The sequence below is a fragment of the Eufriesea mexicana genome, unplaced genomic scaffold, assembly GCF_001483705.2.
Source record: "Eufriesea mexicana isolate 0111107269 unplaced genomic scaffold, ASM148370v2 scaffold7532, whole genome shotgun sequence".
NCBI classification, from domain to species: Eukaryota; Metazoa; Arthropoda; class Insecta; order Hymenoptera; family Apidae; genus Eufriesea; species Eufriesea mexicana.
Window position 1 is genome coordinate 222683 of NW_016915332.1, and position 24237 is coordinate 246919.

Genomic DNA, 24237 nt, shown 5'->3' on the forward strand with positions numbered 1-24237 from the left:
ATCAGCGATTCGAAATGCTGAAGCATTTCACATGCGAGTCAGTGCGGAAGACACAGTCATAGCGAACATATGGGTGTTTGTTAGTACACTATTTCAGTATTGTATAAATATTACATTATATTATTATCTGTTCTTTGATTGTATAATATATTATATTATTAATAGTATTTTAGTATTGTTTACTATTTCTTTTGTAGCGTACGTACAAAAAAAAAGTTCTTTGTCATACAAATGTAGCATAATTTATAACCATTACTTTAGCGAAGCCATTTTTTAGGGGACACTTACTATAAATAGGAAAAATAAATAATATTTTGTCCCCTATCACCTTGCACTATGGCAATATTAGCAATAATCAAAAAATTAATAAATCAATGGGAATGAAATGAAGCTCTTATATGCACGCGTCCCAGTCAAACACTGAACACGTATATACGGATGGTGGGTCCGATACATGGGTTAGACGTGACCCGGCCATTGCACTACAGTACGCTATGCGAGGGTTAATAAGACTTCAAAGATTTGTCTTCAAATTTCTTGAAGGTTAAATATGTCATTGTAAGTAAAATGTTTCTTTTAAAAGACATAAAGAAAGAAATTTATACAATCACTAAAATTTATATGTATATTTTATACATTTATTCTCTCAAAATTTACAAACAATTTTTTAAATTCAATTAACTATATCATTTTTCACACTTACAGTACAATTAATAACTCACATATTGACTTGGTCAATCATACAAAGCCTTTTGAAAATACTACTTAGTAGCAAAAACATTGATATTAGACATCTACAAAATTGCAATAAAATATTAGTAATATTAAGTTAATTTTAAATTCTTTTTTTAGAAATATACATATATATATAATAAAGTTGTATGTTATAGATATATATTTATTATTATTTTCTGTTAATAATCGTAAAAAATTTTTAATAAATAGTTAACATAAACCTTCCAACTTATGGTTCTTTAGTTTAGTTTATTCCTTATTAAATTTTCATAAAAATCAATGAATCTTTAAAATTATATGAAATATTAATGAATATTTAATATTATGATGGAGTTTTGCCAACTGCAAACTGTTTCCTAAACAAAATAAAATCATTTTATAACTTATACATTTCTAATATTTTCTTTGTTACATTCATAAAATATATAACAGAAGTTAGGAACAAGAAAAACTTATATTAATTCAATTTTTTACCATTTTGCATAATTATTGGATTAAATAATTATATAAATGAAAAATCTAACATATCATTGAAAATTTGAATTTTTGATTAATTTCATTCTGTTATAATTTAAAATATTTTTGTAAAAGTACTTTACTTTCTCTTTTATTATTTAGATGATCATAATAAAATACATCTGCAATATGTGTACAAAATAAAATTTAGTAGAATGAACATTATGTTTTGCAATATTATGAAATTAATAGTACAATATTATTAATGAATATTTCATACTGATATACTTTTTTCTGTGAATTAATGAATCAATTATTTACTTTTATTTATAATATAATATTAACATCAATGAAATGAATAAAAATTTGTGGAATATATTTTTTCATTTAATCTATTCTTATGTTCCGTATAGTTTCCTTTTTAATATATAAATTCATTTCAGAATATCTAACTTCAACTTATAAGTAACCATATTTATTAAAAATGTCTTATTTCCCCATAGGTTTAGAATTTTCCATTTTTATATTGATACAATACTAATACTTCTAAAAATTCATATACTTCATATATTGTACGTTATGTTCTATAATGACTAACACTGAAACTACCACTGTATAATGTATATCTAACTGTAATGTATGCAATGGGTATTAATTAATATAATATAATGAAAATAAAAGAGCATATGTAATTGTGACCCTATTTGAACAAAAATCAGTATAATTTTTTGCCTAAAACAGCTACATATTTTCAGCAATCACAAAAATAAAGTACTCAAAACAAGTCATTTTGACCCCCATAGTAGTTCTAGTGTTAATATAAGATAAAATTATATATATAATATTTTACCTACCATCCAGAACTCTTTAAGGCATTCAACATTAGCTTAACTATAGGACCTAGAATATATATATAAATATATACATATATTTTCATTTCTTAAATAATACATAGTATCTTATATATATATAAATGATATAATCACATGCATATATGTTAATATTTGTTTATACAAATTAAATTATACATTAAGATATGAGTTTTATAAATTATTACAAAATTTATATTTTTTTAATATAAAAAATTATATAATCAATTTTAAAAAAATTTATTTTTTCATTAATTTTTCTAATGTGATTATATCGAACATTACTGTATCTGAAAAACAATCTAATTTAATAAACTAAGCATGCATTTTAACAAGTGATATAAAATTGTGTACTAAATCAGTGTAAGAAAATATAATAGAAATAGAAATATAAAAATCTTACTCTCTTTCACACATTTCGCAACGTTCATTTCACATTTTGTTTTAAGAACTTGTTCGTTCTTTTCATAGAAAAGAATTTTCTCATACCATCTACGAGGTTGTACATTTTCCTTCCTTTGTGGGAAATTATTGATATTTTCTGCTTTTGTATGATTTTCCTCAGAAATGGACTTTTTTTCACATTTTTCATTTTCAGCGGTCATTGTTATTTAAAAATATTAAACTGAATTTCAAGACCTAACTTCAACAGGAATAAGTATAATATAGGTTATGTTACAATCTTACATCATAGTTTTTGGTACAATCAACACGTGAGTCTATTTGCATACAGTATATCGAATATCTTCAAAGCGGTATATTGGTAAAAAAAAAATCGCCCCATTATAAATCAAATTTGATTTCACAAGGGAAAGTTAGTACTATAGCAAGGAGATAATAACGATATCAAAATAAAATTACTATTTTTAGAATATTTTTGTAAAAATAGGAAAAATCGATATTTTTTATTTATTTATTTAATAAACCGAAAATGATAAGCTGTTTTTACTGTCAGATTTGAATCTAACACATGAAATATATAAGAAACCTTTCCATTTTCAAATTCAGCTCATGAAAATATAGAAGTCTTTCCAATGTCAAAAAACAAAATCTCGTTAATCTATTTTTTGGTATCTGTGTTATCATTCTATTGGGGTCATTTTCCACATAAACAAGTAAAATTTGTAGGAAGAAATATAAACTATAGTTAATATTTCTTTGATTATCAAAGACCGGACACATTATATATAGTATGTACATATATAACATATACATATATCACATTTGTTTTAAAAACTGGAAATTATATGCTATTATTTTGATTCGTATTATACATTTTCAGCACATAATAAAAAAGTCTATATACCAACTGAAGAATGATTAAAAAGAAATTGCAAATCTTTTACAGTTGTCCAAATTTTTAAAAATTGTCCAAAAATTAAAATATAACAATATTTTAGACCTCATTTATGTTTATTTGATTAAATAATTTAATCTTTTTACTTAAATAGAACTTTGAAAATGAAAACCTATTATAGTTTTGTGGTATAGGTGTAGATCGTTTAGATTTCGATACAACAATATAAAAGTAATATTAAGTGACATTAAGATATGGTTTTAGTAATTAATATTATTTTACAGTAGAATTATGATTTTCAGTTATATTTGAAACATTGCGAGTAATGTGCCGCGAGTAATTTTAATACATTTTCTTGTAGTACGTATGTATCGCACTTTCAGCTACCTCAATAATACAAGTGAATAATAATATTTGTTATCAATAAATGAAAATAAAATAACATAAAATGTGCCTTTCTGATTTCACAAAATTATTGGCACAGTCTGCATTATTTGACAATAAATTAAAAAAGATCTCGAAATGTGTTTGTTTCCTATAAAAATGATGTAAGATTCCTCGGTGCATTGATAATTGTTGATGTGCAACGTTATAATTTAATCACGATTTATACAATATTCCAATGAGTAATAAAGGCAAAGAAACAACAGTTGTAAAAGTGAAAAATTTTGCTATTTTGCAATGGAAAAGTGACAAGTTTCATAAGAAAATAGGTAGAATAGTAGAAGAAAATTTTAATATCGCAAAAAATATCATTAAAAAATTGGTAAAGAAAAGCAGAAAATAAAAATGGAAGTGGTACAAAGAAGATTTTAAATTCAAGAGTAAGGTAGTTCCAAAATAACTGTAATGATGATAAATTTTTCATAAAAACTGTTTCAAGTAAAACAATATGAAGAAGACTTGAGAGATATTTTTTTAATGTGTACGTTCATTTGTTTTTGCCTCAAATGTCGTTGTAATATATCGATATTATGTGTTATCTAATTAACTCAAATATCGTGATAATCGATTTATAACGATTTTTTTAAATTCAAGGTTATTTTAAACTGTTGAATAGCAAGTCGTTCAATTTATCTCAATATCGTTTACAACACTATCGAGTTAAAAGTACATAGTTTCATTTAAAAACATCATGGAAACTTTTAGTTAAAATAAGATATTTTCGTTTAAAAAATCATAGGAACTAATTTGTGACTGACGCACCATGTGTATTTCCCTTCAATAAATATAAAATAATTGGATGTACAATCTCATATATTGGATGTAAAATTGTTGTTTATAGTTTTATTTTGGGTCTTTATTCATAATGTATTACATAAAACAGTTACGTGGGTATTGTTTTAAACATTAATAATATTATAAACATGACTTATTAAAAAAGTAATTAAATTCATTAATGTAAAAAACTTTTAACTTGAAAAAACTATTTTAAAGTTAAAACTACAAAACTACAAATAATGAAACTAATCTAATAAGTAAATCTTGTCCATCAAGACTATTTAATTTTCAAATACATATTTTACATTTTAAATATTTCATTTAGTACAGGAGTGTCAACTTTAAAGTAAAACTTATGGTTTTTAACAAAGGGTCAAGTTATATATGTAAATTTTTGGAAATTAGAAAAAATATATTTTTTTTTATACAAATTACAGCAATGAAATACAGCATAATATAACAAACGACGAAAATATACATAATGTTTCAAAATAATATAATTAGTTTTGTATTTATATTATGTTACCACATAAAAGTAGTAAGTACTTGGAAAATTGATTTTTTGGAATGTGTAATTACTATTAACTGTAGAGACTCATCCATAAATGGAAACAGCAAGCATTTACAAATCCTTCTATTAGATTATAAGTATCCTCTATACAGCATGGCGTTGGAGATGGAATCACTTCTTCTGATTTACAATAAACTGCATACAAGTCCTAAGAATAAATGAAAAATTATTAATAAGTTTAATTATAAACTTATTAAGATAACTTTATATATTTATTTTTTATTAAAATTAAGTTTGTGGAAATTAAATAGAATACTATATACTGGAGTTTGCGAACATTTTTGCATACAAAAATAGATAGAATAATGCCAGGAAAATAGGAATACTAGGAAAATAGGAATAGAATGCTTTCTATTCATGTCTAAACACTTTCTAATATGAAAAAGTTAAATGTATACATTTCTATATAGCTTTATTGCAATTATTGATTTAAAGCAGAGTGCATAATTTAGACATTTTTTAAGCATGTCTAACATTTACTAAAGTATTTTAATGGTATTCAACACTTGGCAAGTAAAAGTAGTAATAGTTATCATAACGATAATGATTCTGTTATTTGTAAAAAACAAATTTTAACTGCTAACTTCATTTGAAAATCATATAATAACACCTTCTTATACTTATTTTTATATTAATTTGCATATACAGATTATAAAATAGTGTACTCTTTGTAATTACATGCTATCTAATGAGAAAATTTTAATATCTTATTTACTTCTGCATTTTAAATATATTTACACATAAGTAGTATTTATATAAAAGACAATACAAACCCCTCGTGAAGCATGTAAATCTATAGTCAACATCATAAAAACTTGGAAAAAGCTTGGATGCAATATAAGTAAATGAGTAATATTTCCATCTGGTGTATTGAATTGTTTATGATGTTCTTGATATTTATTTTGCAAGACTTTTGATAAAGTTTGATACCAAGAAATTGGTTGATTAATAAATGGTCTTAATCTTGGATCCAAATTTGACAAAGGTTCAACATGAGCCAAAGAACAAAGTTCGGAAAATTCTATATAATTCATTGCAGATTTACTTTCTAATAGTTTATTCCAAAGGAGATGTGTTCTGCATTGTAATGCGCCACGTTTTATCATATTCATTATATGCATGCGAGCTGCATTTGCTTGAGACTTTATTGTTTGTTGCATTAGTTGTTCGTGTGAAGAATAATAACCTAGATAATTAATCGACTCTTGCCGTATTTGAATCAAGTGTGGAGATGGAGAATTCACTGAGACATTTGGAGGATTTACATTTTGAGTTAATGGAGAATTAGGTACTGGTGGTGGCGTTGGTGCACCTGTGCTATTACAGTTAGTACCCATATTAGAACTGTATAATTTAGAATCATTTTTCTTATCATTTGAATCTTGTCTATATTCTTGAAAATCCGAAGAAGATTCATTTGGAGTATCAGTAACAGGTTCAGTATAGGTATTTGTAGACTTGTCGATATTGTATACCGTACGAAACTTTCCTAGTTTGTTATTTTCTACCTCTCTTTTTGGATATAATTCTCGTTTGCTTGTTAACATTAAATAATATTTTAAAATAATTTCTGTTTTATCCACATGTGGGAGTTGTTCAAGATGTGATACGATGAGAGCAACATCGAAATCATCGGCATACTTCGTATCATGTGCGTCACAATAACTAATCAAAGGAGTGCTCTTCAAACTTACTAAAACATATTCACTTTCTTCAGAATCTTGGTGATCATTTTTCATTACGAATACACGCATGTTATAAGTCTTCTCATGAGATAATAAATAAGAATATAATGTCCGACCGGATATCGCTAAATTGCGAATAGTCACTACATCTAAAACATAAATTATTGTAAGTAATTATCTACTTACTATTTTATATACTTTCATAAGCGTTTAAATTATTTTTTAAGAATACTGTGTTCAGTTCAATATGAATTTTCAATTAAATGATTTATCAACTTACTTAAAACAATTTAAAATTATGTTATTTCACTTACCACTATATATAAGATTTCTTGCATAATTTGGTGCTTTGCTATAATATTTATTAAAGTCATCAAGGAAATGAATGAGATGATACCCCTGCTGCACTAACCAAGGTCCAGTCCCAGCTATGTATGAATGGATGCAACGTAAATGAAAATCATATGTAAACGAATGCAGATGCATACTAATTTTGATTTTGTCACATGCATCCACAAAACTTAGCATAAACTGTAACAAATTAAAATTTTATTAAATTTTTTAATTAAGAAAAGTAAAACATAAAAGTTAAAAATTATACAAATAATTATTTGCATAATTTTTAATAATAAAGTATCATATTAAGTTCTTGATTTTAGTATAAATTAAGATCTTTATATTAAAAAAATAAAGAAATATGGATGCACAAATAAGTAGTAGTAACAATATAATGGCGTTATTAAATATACATGAAATTACAATTTTTAAGAAATTATAATAAGTTTCATAACATATTTAATTTAGTATTGAAAATCACTTCATAAAAAAATGTAAAAAAGATCAAAAAACTTACTTGATTTACTAGAGCACTACTAGCTTTTGTTTGAAGTCGACTGCATTCAATAATATGTAATTTAACAATGAAAAATGGCTGTGATAAGTGAATTTCAAATAATAGTACTCCTCCCAGCATTGATTTTTTAAGATAGTAGGATTGTTGTTGAACTTGTTCCTCAAAACTGGAAAGTATTAATAAGTAGTTAAAGACATGAATATTATTCTATAACATAATTTTATTTTTCCAGAAAATTTATGTTAATTTTAAAAGTTAGCAATAACAAAAATTAACAGAAATATTCTAGATAAACAAAATTACTATTACTGCTTTCTAAGCATAAATATTAATATGTAAATATAGGAGTAAAAATATGAACACATGAAAGATGTCTTTTTATATGCAGCATTAATACATCCTACTTAGAAAACACCTCTCTCACTTTAAGATTTTGAAAATTGAAATTTTGAGATCAAATTTTGGTAAAGTAAAGCATTTTCTCAAATTAAAAAACACACCATATTATTTGTTCTAATTAATTCTAGTTCTAGTAAGTTATTAAAGAAATAAAGAATAAATTTGCAATATCTACAACAAATTTCATCAAATTGCACCTAATATAATGAAATTTTAATATCTAATAGAATTTTACCTTTTATCAGATGGTTCTATTTGTACAGAATTAAAGCCTAACGAATGAAGATATTGCTTATATTCAGATAACATTAAACTGCATAATTCTTTATGCCATTTCACAATATCTGCTTGTTCATCTTGATTCTTTTGCATTTGCTGTGATAGTTGATGATATACATTGATGCCTGTATTTAAGGATGATTGCACTGTAAGTGAGTGATCTCTTGTAGCAGCAGATTGTAAACGCCATGAAGGTAAAAATAATAATGGCGTGTGACAAAAATGTATTAAACGTGAGTATTGTTTGAATGTATTTAAAGCAGTGGTTGAAATTGGAATATTTGGAGCAGCACTACGGCTTTGCCACATTGCGCATAACTTATTTAAATCTTCTGAAAATTGAAAAATAATTGTAAGTATATATGTAGTATATAAGTATATTTCTAAAATTCAATCATCCTATTCAAATTTAATTCAAATCAATATTTTATATTTACTATTATAGATACAGAAAATAGCACAGAGTAACTTTAATTAATTATTGGAATGAAATTATATTTCCCCCTTTATATACCTTTTATTTTTTTTTCACGAGATCGCAAGTCTTGTAAATCGCAAACAGCTTTCACTGTTGGGTCCATGTTGCTGTGAAAATAACTATTAGGTTTTACATCACGCATTGTTTGACCTATTACTTCGTTCCAAGAATACTGATTATGTTTTATATTTTGAGTCCTGTTATTCAATCTGGTCCAATCTTTTCCATCGTTATGTGGTATAGCAGAAAATTTTGTTAAACTTTCCATATCCATAATTTGAAGGTATTGTGAATTTGCATGCTCCCTTGACACACTTGGTCGGTGATGAAATATTCCTAATTTCTGCATTATTACGTTTGTAAAGAAGTTAGATCTTGATGACAGCCACGTACCCAAATTGGTGGTTTGTTTTATTAATTTTTCTGATTTTTCTTTTGACCAATTATACATATAAAGTGTTATCTGTGATAGTAATTTAAATTATGATTAATGAAACAATAAAACAATATATTTTCAATTATTTATAATTATAAAATTCCATTTAATATAGTATAAAATTATGGAAACTTATTATGTATTGAATTTAAGTAACTATGAGACAAAAAAATTAATCGGCTTATAAAATTGAAATTTAGAACCAGATCTTTCATTTATTGAAGATCAGTTTTGAAAGATATAATGGTTTCAAAAAGTATATAAATAATTTTTTAAGAGATGTCTCATAGGTTATTATGTTGAAGTCAAATAATTTTTCAGAAAGCTATAAAAACGAAGTAGTAAACAGGAAATTGTAAAAATATCAAATAATTTTTTGATTTTTCGGCTGTAGATTACGAATTTTGATTGCGATTAATATTTCTAGTTCAATTATTTCAAAATTAACTATTCATAATTTGTATATAATTTCTCAAATTATTCGAATTTAAATAATTTTTAAGTATTCTTCTATTCCATCTTTTTAATGATATAGTTCGTTATGGAATAATGAAAATTAATGGAAAATTAGACATTTTCAAATATTTAAATTTAATTCAAATTTATAATTCTAAAATGATATATTTTAAGAATAGATACAAAGTTTTTATCTTTCCCAAAATTTAACTGTGATATATTTTTTATGGTCCATGTGGTACAATGAGTTAGTTGTTTTATAAAAGATCAATGTTTGAAATTGACCAATTTTAGACCTGGCTGGCAACGAAAGGTTTTTGCAAAATATGTTCCCATGGGACTTGAGGAACCTAAAATACATAATTATTTATTTGAGAAGCGATAGTCGAGGCAAATAAAATAAGAATTAATTGCCATTATTTTCTTTTGATGAAGATTCGTCTTGAATATAATCATTCAAGAAATCACCTGGCAAGTTAATCGTAGATTGGCATCAGGCACATCCAAAAAATTATAAAATTATTGTTACATCAGAACAACAACCAACAAATTAAAAGTATTCGAAAGAAACGTCACCTTTACTTTTATAAATATGAAAAATTATTCGTATAAAAATTTTAAACATAACACTTATACTCATTAAAGCTCTAACACGAATTGATTCTTTTTTTCAAGAAAATCGTTCGGTAGAGGCATCCGTTAAAAATATGAATGTTCATAAAAAGAATTGTTCTAACTCGAAACATACCATATTGAGATTTCTAAATTAATATTTCGGAAAGAAAAGTCAAATGAAATGAATAGTGTCTTATGATATCAAAAACTAAACCAGAGAGGGATTTAAGGGAGTATTCTGGTAACTAGACCTATAAGAATCGACTTCTTTGAGATTTTTTTCTAAGCAAACCATGATATGTTTTGGTCTGCAGTTTTCGCATTCAGATTTATTTACACTTAAAGAATATTTATAATCTTTTTTTTAACGAAATTAATGAAAATTATGTAAATTATATACTCTTAGATAAAGCATGTTTTTAAAAGCAGGTTCGAATGGCTGACATGATTATGGCCCATCTGGTTATTTCAATGGAAAAAACAAAGAAACATCTGTGGGCAAGTTTCACCGCTGCCCATTGTCTTTCGGCGGGAAAAAGCTCTTCGTTGGAGTTCTAGGAAGGCATCGCTAAGTCCAATAGCAACAGCCACAGGTTGGGATGCTTAGACGCCAAGCGGAGGCGTCTGGACCGGAGCTCAGCGGAAGAGGCGACGGAGAGGGGAGGCGACGGAGAGGGGAGGCGACGGAGAGGGGAGACGACGGAGAGGGGAGGCGACGGAGAGGGGACACGCCCTATAAAACAGCGAAGGATGCGTTTTTAGAACACTACCCGCCGGCATATGGAAGTAATAGTTACGAAGGAGTAAAGCGCCTAGTTACTAAAATTCTTTCCTACACATTTTAATTAGTATAAATACAGATACAGCATGAACTACAGAAACAGTGAAATTTTGAGAATTAAAAAATGGCCGCATTTTGAAATTTAAACATTGATTTTCCTTGAGCTTTTCATCTTTTAGGTGGTAAATAAAAATAAAAAAAAACATCAGATTTTGAAATCAGTGGTTCATGTGATAAGGGTACATCCGGTGAAGATCTCTAAATTTCAAGTCAATCGGTCAACTAAAACGTGAAATAATCCGTCAGCTAGTTTAAAAAATTGTTTCGAGAAAAATGCGTTTAAAATTTTTGGTATAAATATTCAAATTTTGATTGATTTATTGTACCGTTTCATAATTTTGCATATTTCGTATTCGTGGAGAATAACTAATTTATAATAGACCAATGCTTTGTTTATAGACCACTATGGACATAAAGAGCGTGATAAAACGAAAAATCTCATAACATATGCATGTTGTAGCAAGTCATCAAGATCTACCCGTATCCAAGTAATAGGTTTTCTATCCTAATTTTACGAATTTTATCAAATGGGTTTGCATACATGTTTCCTAAGTTCAAATATCAAGAAAAGAAAAAAAAAAAGAAAATCGCCTATTTTGACTCTATAAACCAGAATACTCCCTCAAGTGAGAAACAAGAATTGAATTTTTATGTTGTATTTTTTGGTTATCATCCATTGAAACATTTTAAAATTTTCTATAATGCAAACAATGATATTTAATATTTATTAATTTAACATAACATCAGTATTTTTTAAACAAATATTTCAATTAAACAATTCCTACTATTGTAAACAAAGAAAACAAACGATAATGGTTTGGTCTTGAATGATTATTTCTGAAATAGATCATCATTAGAAAATAACGACGATTAAACAAGTGATTATATTGATAATTACTCTTATTTTTTGCAATTTTTTCATCGTCTTTCGGATAATATGTATTTTAGATTTATAAAAACATATGTATATTAGAAAAAGGTTTCGTCGCCAGCAAAAATATTTATCTCTTTGATCACTATTATTTTAACATCAGCTTAAGAATTTATGTTACTACTTACATTGTCACTTCGGATTTCAGCAAGTAATATTCGCTGCCTTGATACAAAATTAGATTCCAATATCAAAGGATTAAATTTTTGCAACAGTTTCTGACCTATAACAAACAATAATTTTAAAAGATGTCAGATAAGATAATTAAAGAAAATTAAATATTATTATCAGAAATAACTTAAAATATATATCTCAAAGGATACATGTAAATTTGCACTCGATGAGTTTTTCGTTACGGAGAAATAGCAATTCGAAGATTTTTTGCTACAAAGTCGACGATATTTTGAAAACAATAAATAAGAAATTGGGTACAAATTGACAAGCAGAATTATTTTATTTCGACATTACACGCATTGTTACGTTATTTTAAATTTGTTATATTCATTAACATCCATCTTCGGAATTTGATTAAATGGTGACTTAGGGTCGCCTTCAGAGTGCAAAAAGTCATAAAAGCTATAATTTATTTTTTGACAACTATGCAAATATTATTCCTTGAAAAAGGAATTAAATTTACAAAAACAAAAAAAAAAAAAAACGCTTCAATTTTAAACCACGATGAGGAATTATTTTCTCATCAAATTTTGTGAGTTGAAATGAATACAGTCAGTAATAATACAGCCAGTACGTAGAATAATTTCAAGTATTCGATTAGCCAATTGCTAATCGAAATTTTAATTTTTTCCTAATCAATTTTCATAAACTCATTATTGTTGAATTATTAATATTCTCTCTCAGAAATAACTGGGAAGTTTTTACGAAATTTTGGCGCATAATTGTATCGTAGTATCATACGGTTAACAGCTATTAAATTATTACATTCTCAGCGTGGATACATTATTAACCCATTTGCATCCAAGCGAGGAATATTCCGCGAGCTACGACTGTCGTCTATCGCCGAGCGCGGAATATTCCGCGAGCTACGGCAGTCGCCTATCACCGAGCGCGGAATAATCCGCGAGCTGACTTTTTCCATTACCAGTTGTTGAATATTCTTCATTTGCCACAGATCACGTTTGATCCCTTTTGCGAGCATCTCATCTACATCGATTCATTATATTCTTAGCAAGTTTTACTTTTATTGTGAAAATTCTTTTAACTGCCATTATGAGTAGGTGCTGATACGCGCGCGGTGATAGGGGCTAGTGATACGGCAACTTATCACTTTACCGACGCTAGCGCTTCAACGGTATACGTGAGTACTTCCGACCAGCCGCTCAGCCGCAGATTCTCCCAGGCGCCGGCTCTGTTTCGGTTTAGACTGTCGCATCGGAGGATCTGTGCGTTTCGTATGCTCAGATAAATTTGAAAAAAAAACAGACACTAAGGACATAAAACAGTCCTCCACTTGACCTGGAACATCGCGGTCCTAGGGCCGCAACAGTGTGGGAGCTTACAAAGCAACGCAACTAACGCAACTGAGCAATGTACCCCAAAGCCGATTAATAAGCTATCGGTCGGTAAGCATCGGCGACCAAAAGCCGATTAATAGGCTTCCGGTCGATAAAGTGTTAAGTAGAGTCATGATACAAGTGGGTTAACCCTTTCGCGACGGCGCACCTGTACCATACTTCGCCCCCATTTTCTGCTTTGCCTGATGCCTGTACTAGTTTTATTTTGAGTTCGCTATTGAAATAAATATATACATTACTAATACATATATATTAGTAATTATTAAGTTTACATATTAATACATATTAATAATACATTAATATAATTATGATTTGCCGTGTATAGACGGCATTAGCCTCTGTAAACCAATAAATGACTACCGCACATTATCGGCGTCAGCCGCTGTGAAACAAAAGTGACTGCCGTATATATACGTCGTTCGTCGCGAAAGGGTTAACCACTTGCGCTACGATTTAACTTTCGGTTGCCGTGCTGCGCTCTACAATATAACATGCGGTAAGGCGTTACATTGACGTGGTATACACGTCGCTGGCGGCTTTGGAACAAAATCATCTCGACGTGCGTGGCACGTCTTTATAGCGCAAGTGGTTAACACGTTGACTGCCAACTACGAGATATCTCGTAGGTTGTTTACTTACCCAGGATGCCTACTACGAGTTATCTCGTCCCTTCATTGCTTGCTATGTGTATACAGCTACGAAGAAACCAGTAGTATAATTATAGTATAATTCAAAAAGAAAAAGTTTATACAAGTTTATTCATGCAGAATAACATTTTTATGGTTTGTGATCATTTTTAAAACAACCTTGCACGCCAACTACGAAATAATTCGTAACATGTTTTTTTTTTCTTCAAAAACAAATATTTTTTAATCTTTTTGATTATTACTATGCACCATAAATAAAGTTTTTAATAATATAACATGATTATATCAAATTGGCTTCTTAAACTGGAAAAGTTGCGTGACGGTCAACGTGTTAAGAATAAGTAAAAAGAAACAAGTGGATGTTATATTACTTTTGTTAAATTTATAACACAAAATTAGGGTAAATATGCAGTTTAGCGGTTTTGCCCTAAACGCGTTCTTTTTTCCGCTTTTTCCACAAAAGGCTTTATTTGTGCCTCAATAAGTATAGATTAGGGAGTTTGAAAAAGTTACTAATTTTTTGATAAAAAACATAAAATTGTTAAAAACTACAGAATGAGTAGTTCGATCCCTATGATTTTTGAACATGTTATAGAGAACGAGATTCTGAACAACTTTTATCTGAACAATAATTGTCGCTTGGCCTTAATTTCCGAGATATTTGCAAAAATTGTTCGCTAATAGTTAGAAAATAAAGGAGACGGAAATAAAGAAAATATTACTAGAGAAATTGCTCTCATCGTGTAAAGATAATAGATAAGTTTACGTACATACATATTTGACAATAGCGAATAATTAAAATCGCAAATGATCGAATGCCGGTTAATAAAAATCGCGAAAAATTGAATACGATAGGATAGTTGAAAGAATTTTTGAAAGAATTGGACAAGATTCCAATTTTCAACATTTTTATGCTCATGTCTTAGATATCCAGTAGGTCTCAATTTATTTGGCCTGTTTTGGTCCTAATGAGGCCGGATAATCGAGATTTCATTATTGTATTTAGGGAGCTTAGAATTTCAATTTATACAGTGTCAATTTGGAATGGATTCTTCCATTTCTGGGAATTTTTGACAATGTTAGTCAATTACTTAACACATTTTTGCCTTTGTACAACAGTTAAGAAAGAGTTATTTATGTTAGTTATACAAGCATTTAGTATTATTTCCTTCTATTTGTTTTTTAAAATATACCTAGCAATTTCTTATAATTAAATAATATAATTAAATAATTAAATAATTATAATATAATTATAATATAATATAATATAATTAAATAATTTCTTATAATATATTAACTTATGTAGAAAAATATATACTACATTTTCAAATATATACCTTAATTTCAAACTTTTGATTCCCATTATACAAAAAAAAGTGATTACCTTTTGGAATAAGTAGTTCTGGTTGAATTGTGTTGCTGAACGAGGCTTTCCATTGGTGAAAATTCCTAGCTATTAAAATACATTTGGTATAAGTTCCCTGTACATCCTTAGTAAAATCACATGGTATATAGAGAGGCAAGCTTTCTGCATTCTTTGACTCTGAACATTTACTTTTCTTCAGTCCTAATAATAATCCATCGTTTGAAACATATTTCTCTATAAAGGGTTGTCTGTCTTTTAAAACGAATGCTCTGCTAAAAGTATCCGGTGCTTGATTTTGAATAAGACTTTCCAATTCTGTAATGATCGTCAATATTGGATGTCTGTGATTCAGAATCACTTCGTGCTTCTTCACCGATGGAACTTCGATTTCCAAAGCAAATCGAAACCATTGCGACAATGTTACACAATAGATACTGTGTAACTTTCCCTCTTCACCTGCCTCGAACTTATCAAAACTCAGATCGTGCATCATTTTGGGCACAGTTTCGCTCTTAGCAGTCTGATTTTCCTTAATTTCAACCGATTTCTCTTGACTATGTTTTGCAAATGGCTCGGTTAAAGGAGTGGACAAAAATTTATATTCCGTAACCAAATCCCAAATTGCATGTTTCACCGCGGAACACAATTTCTGTAGCAAAGATTCCAGATTCACCCTGCCCTGTTTCCAAATTTTAAATTCGATCAACGGCGGTGATTCTGTGGTGTTTTTATCGTAAACTGACGTTGATACGATATTTTCGAAATCTTTCACGTTTATCACATCAGGGAAGCTTTCGGGAAGCTCGGTTTCTAACGATTTGATAAAATCACCGTGTCCTCCTGTGATAGTCAAAGCTATACAAGCGATCCCTTTGCTTCCACTGGAATGACTTTGGTTGTACAAGAAAATATCGGAATCGGAAATTCGTTTGGTAGATCCTTCGAGTTGCGAGTAGTCTTGGAAATGATATTCTACCCTGTTATCGGTATATTTTGGTATATACAGGAACTGAAGTATATTTTGGCGCAAATAAAATTCTAAAGCAGTTATGTTGTTGTAGCAATGTTTCTGTACATTTAGCCGTATGATAGACTCCGGGGATTTTGGTGGCTGCATAAAATGAACATCGGCAGGTGTCAATTTACACATTGGATTTCTCGCTAACATGACGGTCAAAACTTCTAAAACTGCGTCGTCTAGGCGATTCTGCAGGACTTGTACCAAGTCGCGTTTAACTTCTGGCCCAGCATCGGAAATGCCATGTACCATTAAAACGATCGAGTCTTCGGTTTTATTCAAAACATTTGACTCCTTCTCGCTGAAGGATCGAACTCTAGGTCTCGTGTCGTTTGACGTGACATTTTCGTTTAGCTTAACTTGCGATAACGAGACTACACTATTGCTTCGGGAAACAACCAGTTGTTCGTCGCTTTCAGATAATTTGTTCTGCAAAGTTTTCCCATCGCTAATTTGCTCGTGTAATCTCAGGTAAAACACATTTTTGTTGTTTTCTTGATATACGAACATGTTGCTACGATTGCTAACAGCGAACCTATTAAGTACACCGTGCAGAGCTTTTATGCCACGGGAAAGCCCTGACCTCCCTGGACCGGTTTTCAATCGAGGGTGCAGTTGAAAAGTGAATTTCCAAACGACGCGACATCGAAACATTCCTGGGGTGAAGTTCTGCACCGAGTCTCTGTTTTGTACCACATTACCGAACTCGTTTGTCGTCTGTGATTTCCAATTGTAGTCTTCACTTGATTCTGTTTCCAGAAGTTCCGAGCATTTACTTGTCTTATGAAGATGTTGCAGAAGCAAATATTGATTTACTCGACGGCAGGTACTTTTTATTTGGGAGACCAACATTTTTTGAGTATGCCAGTAACTGCTTACTTCTGGTGATTTGATTTCTAAAAACCTGTGGTATTTGAAAACCGATATTTGTTAATGATAATTTTTGCAGTAGGTAGAATATACAATTTATATTTGAAGATACTTCTACTATTTAAATTTTAAAAAGAAATAGCACAATTTTAATAAAAGAAATTCATCTGTTTCACGAGGAATATTTTAGAACATCTTAGGAAATTTTGTATTCCATTATTACAATTTTTACAGTAGGTAGAATATGCAATCTATATTTGAAGATACTTCTACTATTTAAATTTCAAAAAGAAATGCCACAACTTTAATAAAAGAAATTCATCTGTTTCACGAAGAATATTCTAGAAAATCTTAGGAAATTTTGTATTCAATTATTCGTTGTATGTTCAATGAAATGTAAAATAAATTGTAAAAAATTGAAATCTATACAATTAATGTATCTTAAAATACGAGACATAATTTATGTTTTATTTTAAAATAATTATTACTTACCTACAGTGAAAGTATACATTAACATAATCATTCTCAACGTTTAAAATTAACCAGAAGTTGGGTAAGGAACTTTTACGGTTATCAAGGTCTATCAGCCATTGAAATCTATTCTCAGATATACTATTTCCTTTATATTCATTATCAACATTTTCGTTTTCGTTATTTAAATTAACAGCATCATGATTGGATTCTTGGGATTTCAATTCTGTACTGAGATTATTTTCTGTATTATGACTGGTACTTTCGTGCAATTTCTCTTGATCCATGTTTTCTGTGCCACTACCTGAAACGTTACCAATGGTACCAAAATTAACTAGTTTTCTAATTTGTAGTTTATATTGTAGTATCGCAAGTTTTCCACTGCATGTACACGTAGCTTTATGAAAGTCACCGAGGGTGTCGAAGGTCAGGTCAGTCGGGAAAACCCTGGGCGATGCGTCAGGGCCTTAGCACGATCATATTTGGTCATGTTGGGTGAGGCATTGGAAAACGCGTGCATGGTGTGCATGGTGGGAAGAAGAATATAAAAGGGCAAGGACGTTCTAAGTTACGGGGTTTTGTTGTCGTGAGCAGTGGTTGGTGAGTTGAGAGTTGTCGACTAGAGAGTTGCTAAGTCAGTGGAGAGTTGTCCAAAGAGAGCTGTCAATAGCAGAGTTGTCGAGGAGAGTAGAGTTGTCAAATTGAGAGTTGTCGATTAGAGAGTTGCCAAATCAGTGGAGAGTTGTCCAAAGAGAGTTGTCAATAGCAGAGCTGTCGAGGAGAGTAGAGTTGTCAAGCTGAGAGTTGTCAATTAGAGAGTTGCTAAGTCAGTGGAGAATTATCAAAAGGGAGTTGTCAATAGCAGAGTTGTCGATTACAGAGTTGCTAAGTCAGTGGAGAGTTATCAAAAGGCAGTTGTCAATAGCAGAGTTGTCGATTAGAGAGTTGCTAAGTCAGTGGAGAGTTGTTGATTACAGAGTTGCTAAGTCAGTGTAGAGTTGTCGAAAGGGAGTTGTTAATAATAGAGTTGTGGAGGAGAGTAAAGTTGTCAAGTTGAGAGTTGTCGATTAGAGAGTTGCCAAATCAGTGGAGAGTTGTCCAAAGAGAGTTGTTAATAGCAGAGCTGTCGAGGAGAGTAGAGTTGTCAAGCTGGCAGTTGTCGATTAGAGAGTTGCTAAGTCAGTGGAAAGTTATCAAAAGGGAGTTGTCAATAGCAGAGTTGTCGATTAGAGAGTTGCTAAGTCAGTGGAGAGTTATCGAAAGGCAGTTGTCAACAGCAGTGTTGTCGATTAGAGAGTTGCTAAGTCAGTGGAGAGTTGTCGAAAGGGAGTTGTCAATAGCAGAGTTGTCGAGAAGAGTAGAGTTGTCAAGTTGAGAGTTGTCGATTAGAGAGTTGCTAAGTCAGTGTAGAGTTGTCGAAATGGAGTTGTCAATAATAGAGTTGTGGAGGAGAGTAGAGTTGTCAAGTTGAGAGTTGTCGATTAGAGAGTTGCTAAGTCAGTGGAAAGTTATTGAAAGGGAGTTGTCAATAGCAGAGTTGTCGATTAGAGAGTTCCTAAGTCACTGGAGAGTTGTCGATTAGAGAGTTGCTAAGTCAGTGGAGAGTTGTCGAAAGGGAGTTGTCAATAGCAGAGTTGTCGAGTTGAGAGCTGTCAATTAGAGAGTTGCTGCAGAAGTGTAAGCTGAGTGTTCTAATAAGTTGTAACAATTTGTACTTTTATCGTTACTCACATACTCTATCACTGTTAATTTCTTATTAAATAAATAAATATTTACCATCCCCTTTAAACCCTCTTTACAATATATTACGTATTTTAACTACGTTATTTGTTCAAAAATATGGCATATAAAATGTTTCCTACGAAAATACACACCATCTTTCGTTTTTGATCCTATTTTTTCGTTCCTAAACTGTTCTTGAGTAACGTCGATCGATTCTTGTTTCATATTCTTCACAAAATAAAACAGATTTCCTTCTTGACGAATACAATACTTATCAATCTGAAGCTTCTTCAATTCGCTTATAAACTTAGGTTTGCTATCGTCCGAAGAAAATACAAAATGTAAAGGAACTTTTTCCACTTTGCAGCTAAATCTGTCGGTTGATTCAGAAACGTGATTCGCAACGAAATTCAAGACATCCTCATTTATGAAAGGTTGATCTAAAAACGCGGTTGCAGTTTCATCCTGCAAAAGCCACTCGATTTCGTCTTTTAAATTGCTTATAGCGTTATGTTGGCTTAAAGGCAAGTGAGACATTTTTTCTTGAAACAATTCGTTTCTAGCATTATTCTCTAGGCTACTCCCACTTTCAGTTCGCAAACTACCCATAGGCGAACCACTGCAAAATGACGTTGCTCTTAAACCAGAATACCGTTCCAAACTTATTTCCAACACTTCTCTTGGAAGATTTAAACAAATAATGTCCAGTGTGATTTTCAAATCAACCAAACTTAAGTCAGCTATATCTTCTTCTTTGTAATCTTCCATTTTCTTCACAATTTCCATGAAACACGTTGGCAGAGATTTCACAGGGATGCTACTAAGACCGGATCTAGATTGAAACCGAATGGAACAACTTAATTGCAAGAACAGAGGTTGTTCTTTTTCATAAATACATTTTTGCTGTAAATCACTGTCCACGGATTCCGATGAGCCATGCCTTGAAATTTTCGAGACATTGTTGACATTCCTGGCTGGCCATGTTACATTTCCTGCTTGTACAATTACAAATAATATATTTATTATTTATTACTTATTTATCCGATATGTTAAAAATTACGCTAATAAAATATCTGTGTTCTTTGCTTAAGAAATTTTTAATATTGAACATGTTTAATATTAATCCATTATGGATGGGTCTGCGATCATGCGAAAATAGTTTCCAAAGAAACCAAATTTTCGATTTAAGAAATTTATTATTTATTATTTATTATTTATTTAAGAAATTTACTATAAATATAAAGAAGACTATAATTATAGTTTATTTATATACAGACATTTTTATACAAAAGTATAAAAATACTTGAGCAACTAGACGTAGACATAGGTCCAGGTAAGAATGCTACGTTGTATCCGCAGACATGCATCCGGAAAGGATTAAGAGTAAAAACGAAAAAGAAAAAGTTTACATTGTTTAATGAAGGAAATATTTTAAACTTGTTCACTTAAAAAAAAAAAAAAAGAAAGAAAGAAAGAAAGAAAGAATTAACCCTTTGCACTTGAGAAGCAACCACTAGTCTCCATTTAATAATATTAGGTGAAGTAAAAAGAAATCTATTATTTTTACATTCAATTTTTATGCAAAAATAATTAATTAACATTAACATTAACATTACATTGTTAATTGTTAATTAATATTAACATTAACATTAACATAAATTTAATTAACATCGATGTTCAAAATATTAGGTGAAGTAAAAAGAAATTCATTATTTTTGCATTCAATTTCATTCAAAAATAATGGATTTCTTTTCACTTCACCTAATATTTTGAATATCGATGTTAATTAAATTTATGTTAATGTTAATGTTAATTAACCCTTTGACCATTAACGATTTTTTGGCTAAAGAAGGGTACGAGATGAAAAATTTTCTGCTATAAAGCTGATGATATTTTTTGAGCAGTAAATAAGAAATCTTATAATAATTGACAAGCAGAATTATTTAATTTCGATAACTTACACACTGTTACATTATTTTAAATTTGATATATTAATTAATATCGAGCTTCGAAGTTTTATCGAAGGGTTAAATTTAATAATATTAAATTTAAAATAATACAATAGCGTGCGAGGTATTAAAATGAAATAATTCCACGTGATAACTATTATACGATTTTCTATTTACTGTTTTAACCCTCTGCACTTGGCGGTTCCTTCGTTCACGAAAAATAGTAATTCGAAGACTTTCTGTCATAAAGTCTAGGATATTTTTAAAACGGTAAATAAGAAATTGTATGCAAATTAGGACGTGGAATTATTTTACCTCGACATTCCATGCATCGTTGAGTAATTTCAGATTTGATATATTAATTAACATCGATCTTTAGAACGTGATTAAATGGCGACTGAGAGGCGCCTCCCGAGTGCAGAGGGTTAAAAAATATCGTCAGCTTTATGGCAGTAAATGTCGGAATTTTTGCCCTTTTCTGTAATCTAAAAGTCGTCTAGTGCAAAGGGTTAAATATCAATTGTAGTATCTTCATTTTATATCAGCTCTTTTGTGGCAATCGTAATTAACACGTTGACTGCCGCGCGCATTTTACGTGGTTTACCCATGGTGCCAACATGAATATTTTATTATGCGATGCATATTATGTTGAAATATTATTTACAACAGATAAGGTGAGTTGTATAATCGCGTTTAATGTATTTTTCGTGGTAGGGGTCACCGGTGACCCCCGCAGCGCTGTAGACCATTTTTGCCATTATCAATTGTTTAAAAAGCCACTCGAAAAAATATTTCAATTCCCGATTTTAGGATGAAGTTAGCGATGTATTTAGTGAAATGTTCCGATGACGAAGATTGCATTTCATCGAGCAATTACGTACAGAAAAAACGTCGTCACGAATTTAAAAAGAAACCTGGAAGTGTGCGAAATGTAAGGCGATTTTGCAAAGTGAAAAAAGTGGCGACATATTGTGCCGACTGTTTTGGTCCACCTTTTCTTTGTATAAATAAAATTATTTTTGCATGTTCTGTATGGCATTAATTTCTTCGAATCATTATAGTAACAATGGTACTATTTAAAAATTTATCAGTATCGATATTTACTCTAATTATGTATTTTTACTAATGATGGCGTCGCTGGTCACCGGGGGCCCCCACGGCGCTGTAGCAAAGTCGAGTGCCGGTCACCGGTGACCCCCATGGCAGTCAACGTGTTAAAAGAAGAAAAATATTTTCTTTTTATACATTTTATACAATTTACCTTTTCCGTTAATATTGTGCGATGTGCAATCAATATTCGAATGGAACATAAGGTTCTCTATTTCGTTATCGCTGTCCGATTTTTGAAATTCTGCGTGGTCCTGTCAAATATAATATGTTTATTTACTAATAAATGCAAGCAGTTGGTATTACTCGAGCAGATGCTGGTTTAAAAACAAACCGTTTCATTCTCGGACCAAGATGGCGAGCAATAATAAAATTCTGGATGTGCAGGCACAGTTCTAAAGGCGACTGTGATTATCCGTTCAAATTTCTCTTTAATTAAATTGTGCAACGGCTTAACATCGTCGCACGCAAAAGGATTCAATTTGTCTAATAAGTCTTTCTCCGATAATTTGCTCAAATGCCTACATACGGATCGGAGATAATTCGTTATATTAATTTCAATCAGAGTTTCCTCGCATTGCTCTACAGCAGCTTCCATGTCGTCGTAAGTAAGAGGTTGTTGTAGCACCAATGATTTATAAACCGCAACCACATAGCAGTGACAGTGTGCCAAACTTAACAGTTTACAATGCTCCATAAGGCTTCGTTGATCTGCAATAAAGAAATTTATCATCAATGTAGGATACCAAAAGAAATCGCGAATCGGCTATTGCCAACAAAAACAAATTGTAAACCGATCGATATCTTCTAGAAGCAAATCGAAAAGTTATTCTATATAACAAAATTAAGTTGCATGACTCCTCTACGGGGAGGTGAAGCGTAGATCAAGGAAAGCATAAAAACGTGGTCCTTGACAACCAAAACAGAGTCCTTAGAAATCGGTTGTGACCAGCACAAGCGTGAGTCGCTTGGTGTTGGAAAAAGAGTTTTAAAAGAGTGCGTCCTTGTGTGATTTCATTTCGTTATCTTGGTGTTCCTTTCCTAAGTTAAATCAGTTTACGAGTTTTGAGTTTGTGTTATTGCGTTCTTGTTCTTTCGATAATTTTCGGTGTCTCAAGACCAGTATTCGCCATCCTACATTAATTTCCATTAGAAATTTTTGAGTTTCAATGCCAACGTTATTTATGCTATGTAAATAGGTGGCCACGACAGAAGGTAATATAACATAAATTTACGTTCCTACAAAACAAAAGGAGAAGAAAATACAGGGTGTTCCAGAAAAACGTATACACACTTTAATACCCTATTCTTCCTAATTCAGTTTTTCTTTTCTCTGTTAGATTATATCACTATCAAATCGCTTCATTCTTCCATCGAATTTCTTTAATTTTTAATCATCGTATTAGTCCTGTACTCGTGTGAAACACATCGTA

At 30.3% G+C, this 24237-nt stretch overlaps 2 protein-coding genes across 2 annotated transcripts in view; both read right to left on the reverse strand.

Annotated features, from left to right (window-relative positions):
* LOC108552624 (mitochondrial inner membrane protease ATP23 homolog) overlaps positions 1-2713 on the reverse strand; it is an 11439-nt gene extending 8726 nt beyond the window's left edge. Inside the window, exons 1-2 of the mRNA XM_017907265.1 lie at positions 2464-2713; positions 2046-2091 (exon numbers count right to left, since the gene is read on the reverse strand). Coding sequence (XP_017762754.1) covers positions 2046-2091; positions 2464-2665 — 248 coding nt within the window. The 5' untranslated portion in view covers positions 2666-2713. The remainder of the gene's footprint in view (positions 1-2045; positions 2092-2463) is intronic.
* Positions 2714-5159: 2446 nt separating this feature from the next.
* LOC108552626 (protein SZT2) overlaps positions 5160-24237 on the reverse strand; it is a 103838-nt gene continuing 84760 nt past the window's right edge. The window contains exons 14-25 of the mRNA XM_017907267.1: positions 23139-23515; positions 22959-23058; positions 19901-20740; positions 18048-18330; positions 15686-17589; positions 12251-12345; positions 8880-9306; positions 8322-8697; positions 7688-7853; positions 7149-7365; positions 5923-6983; positions 5160-5297 (exon numbers count right to left, since the gene is read on the reverse strand). Of these exons, the coding sequence (XP_017762756.1) occupies positions 5160-5297; positions 5923-6983; positions 7149-7365; positions 7688-7853; positions 8322-8697; positions 8880-9306; positions 12251-12345; positions 15686-17589; positions 18048-18330; positions 19901-20740; positions 22959-23058; positions 23139-23515 (5984 nt within the window). The remainder of the gene's footprint in view (positions 5298-5922; positions 6984-7148; positions 7366-7687; positions 7854-8321; positions 8698-8879; positions 9307-12250; positions 12346-15685; positions 17590-18047; positions 18331-19900; positions 20741-22958; positions 23059-23138; positions 23516-24237) is intronic.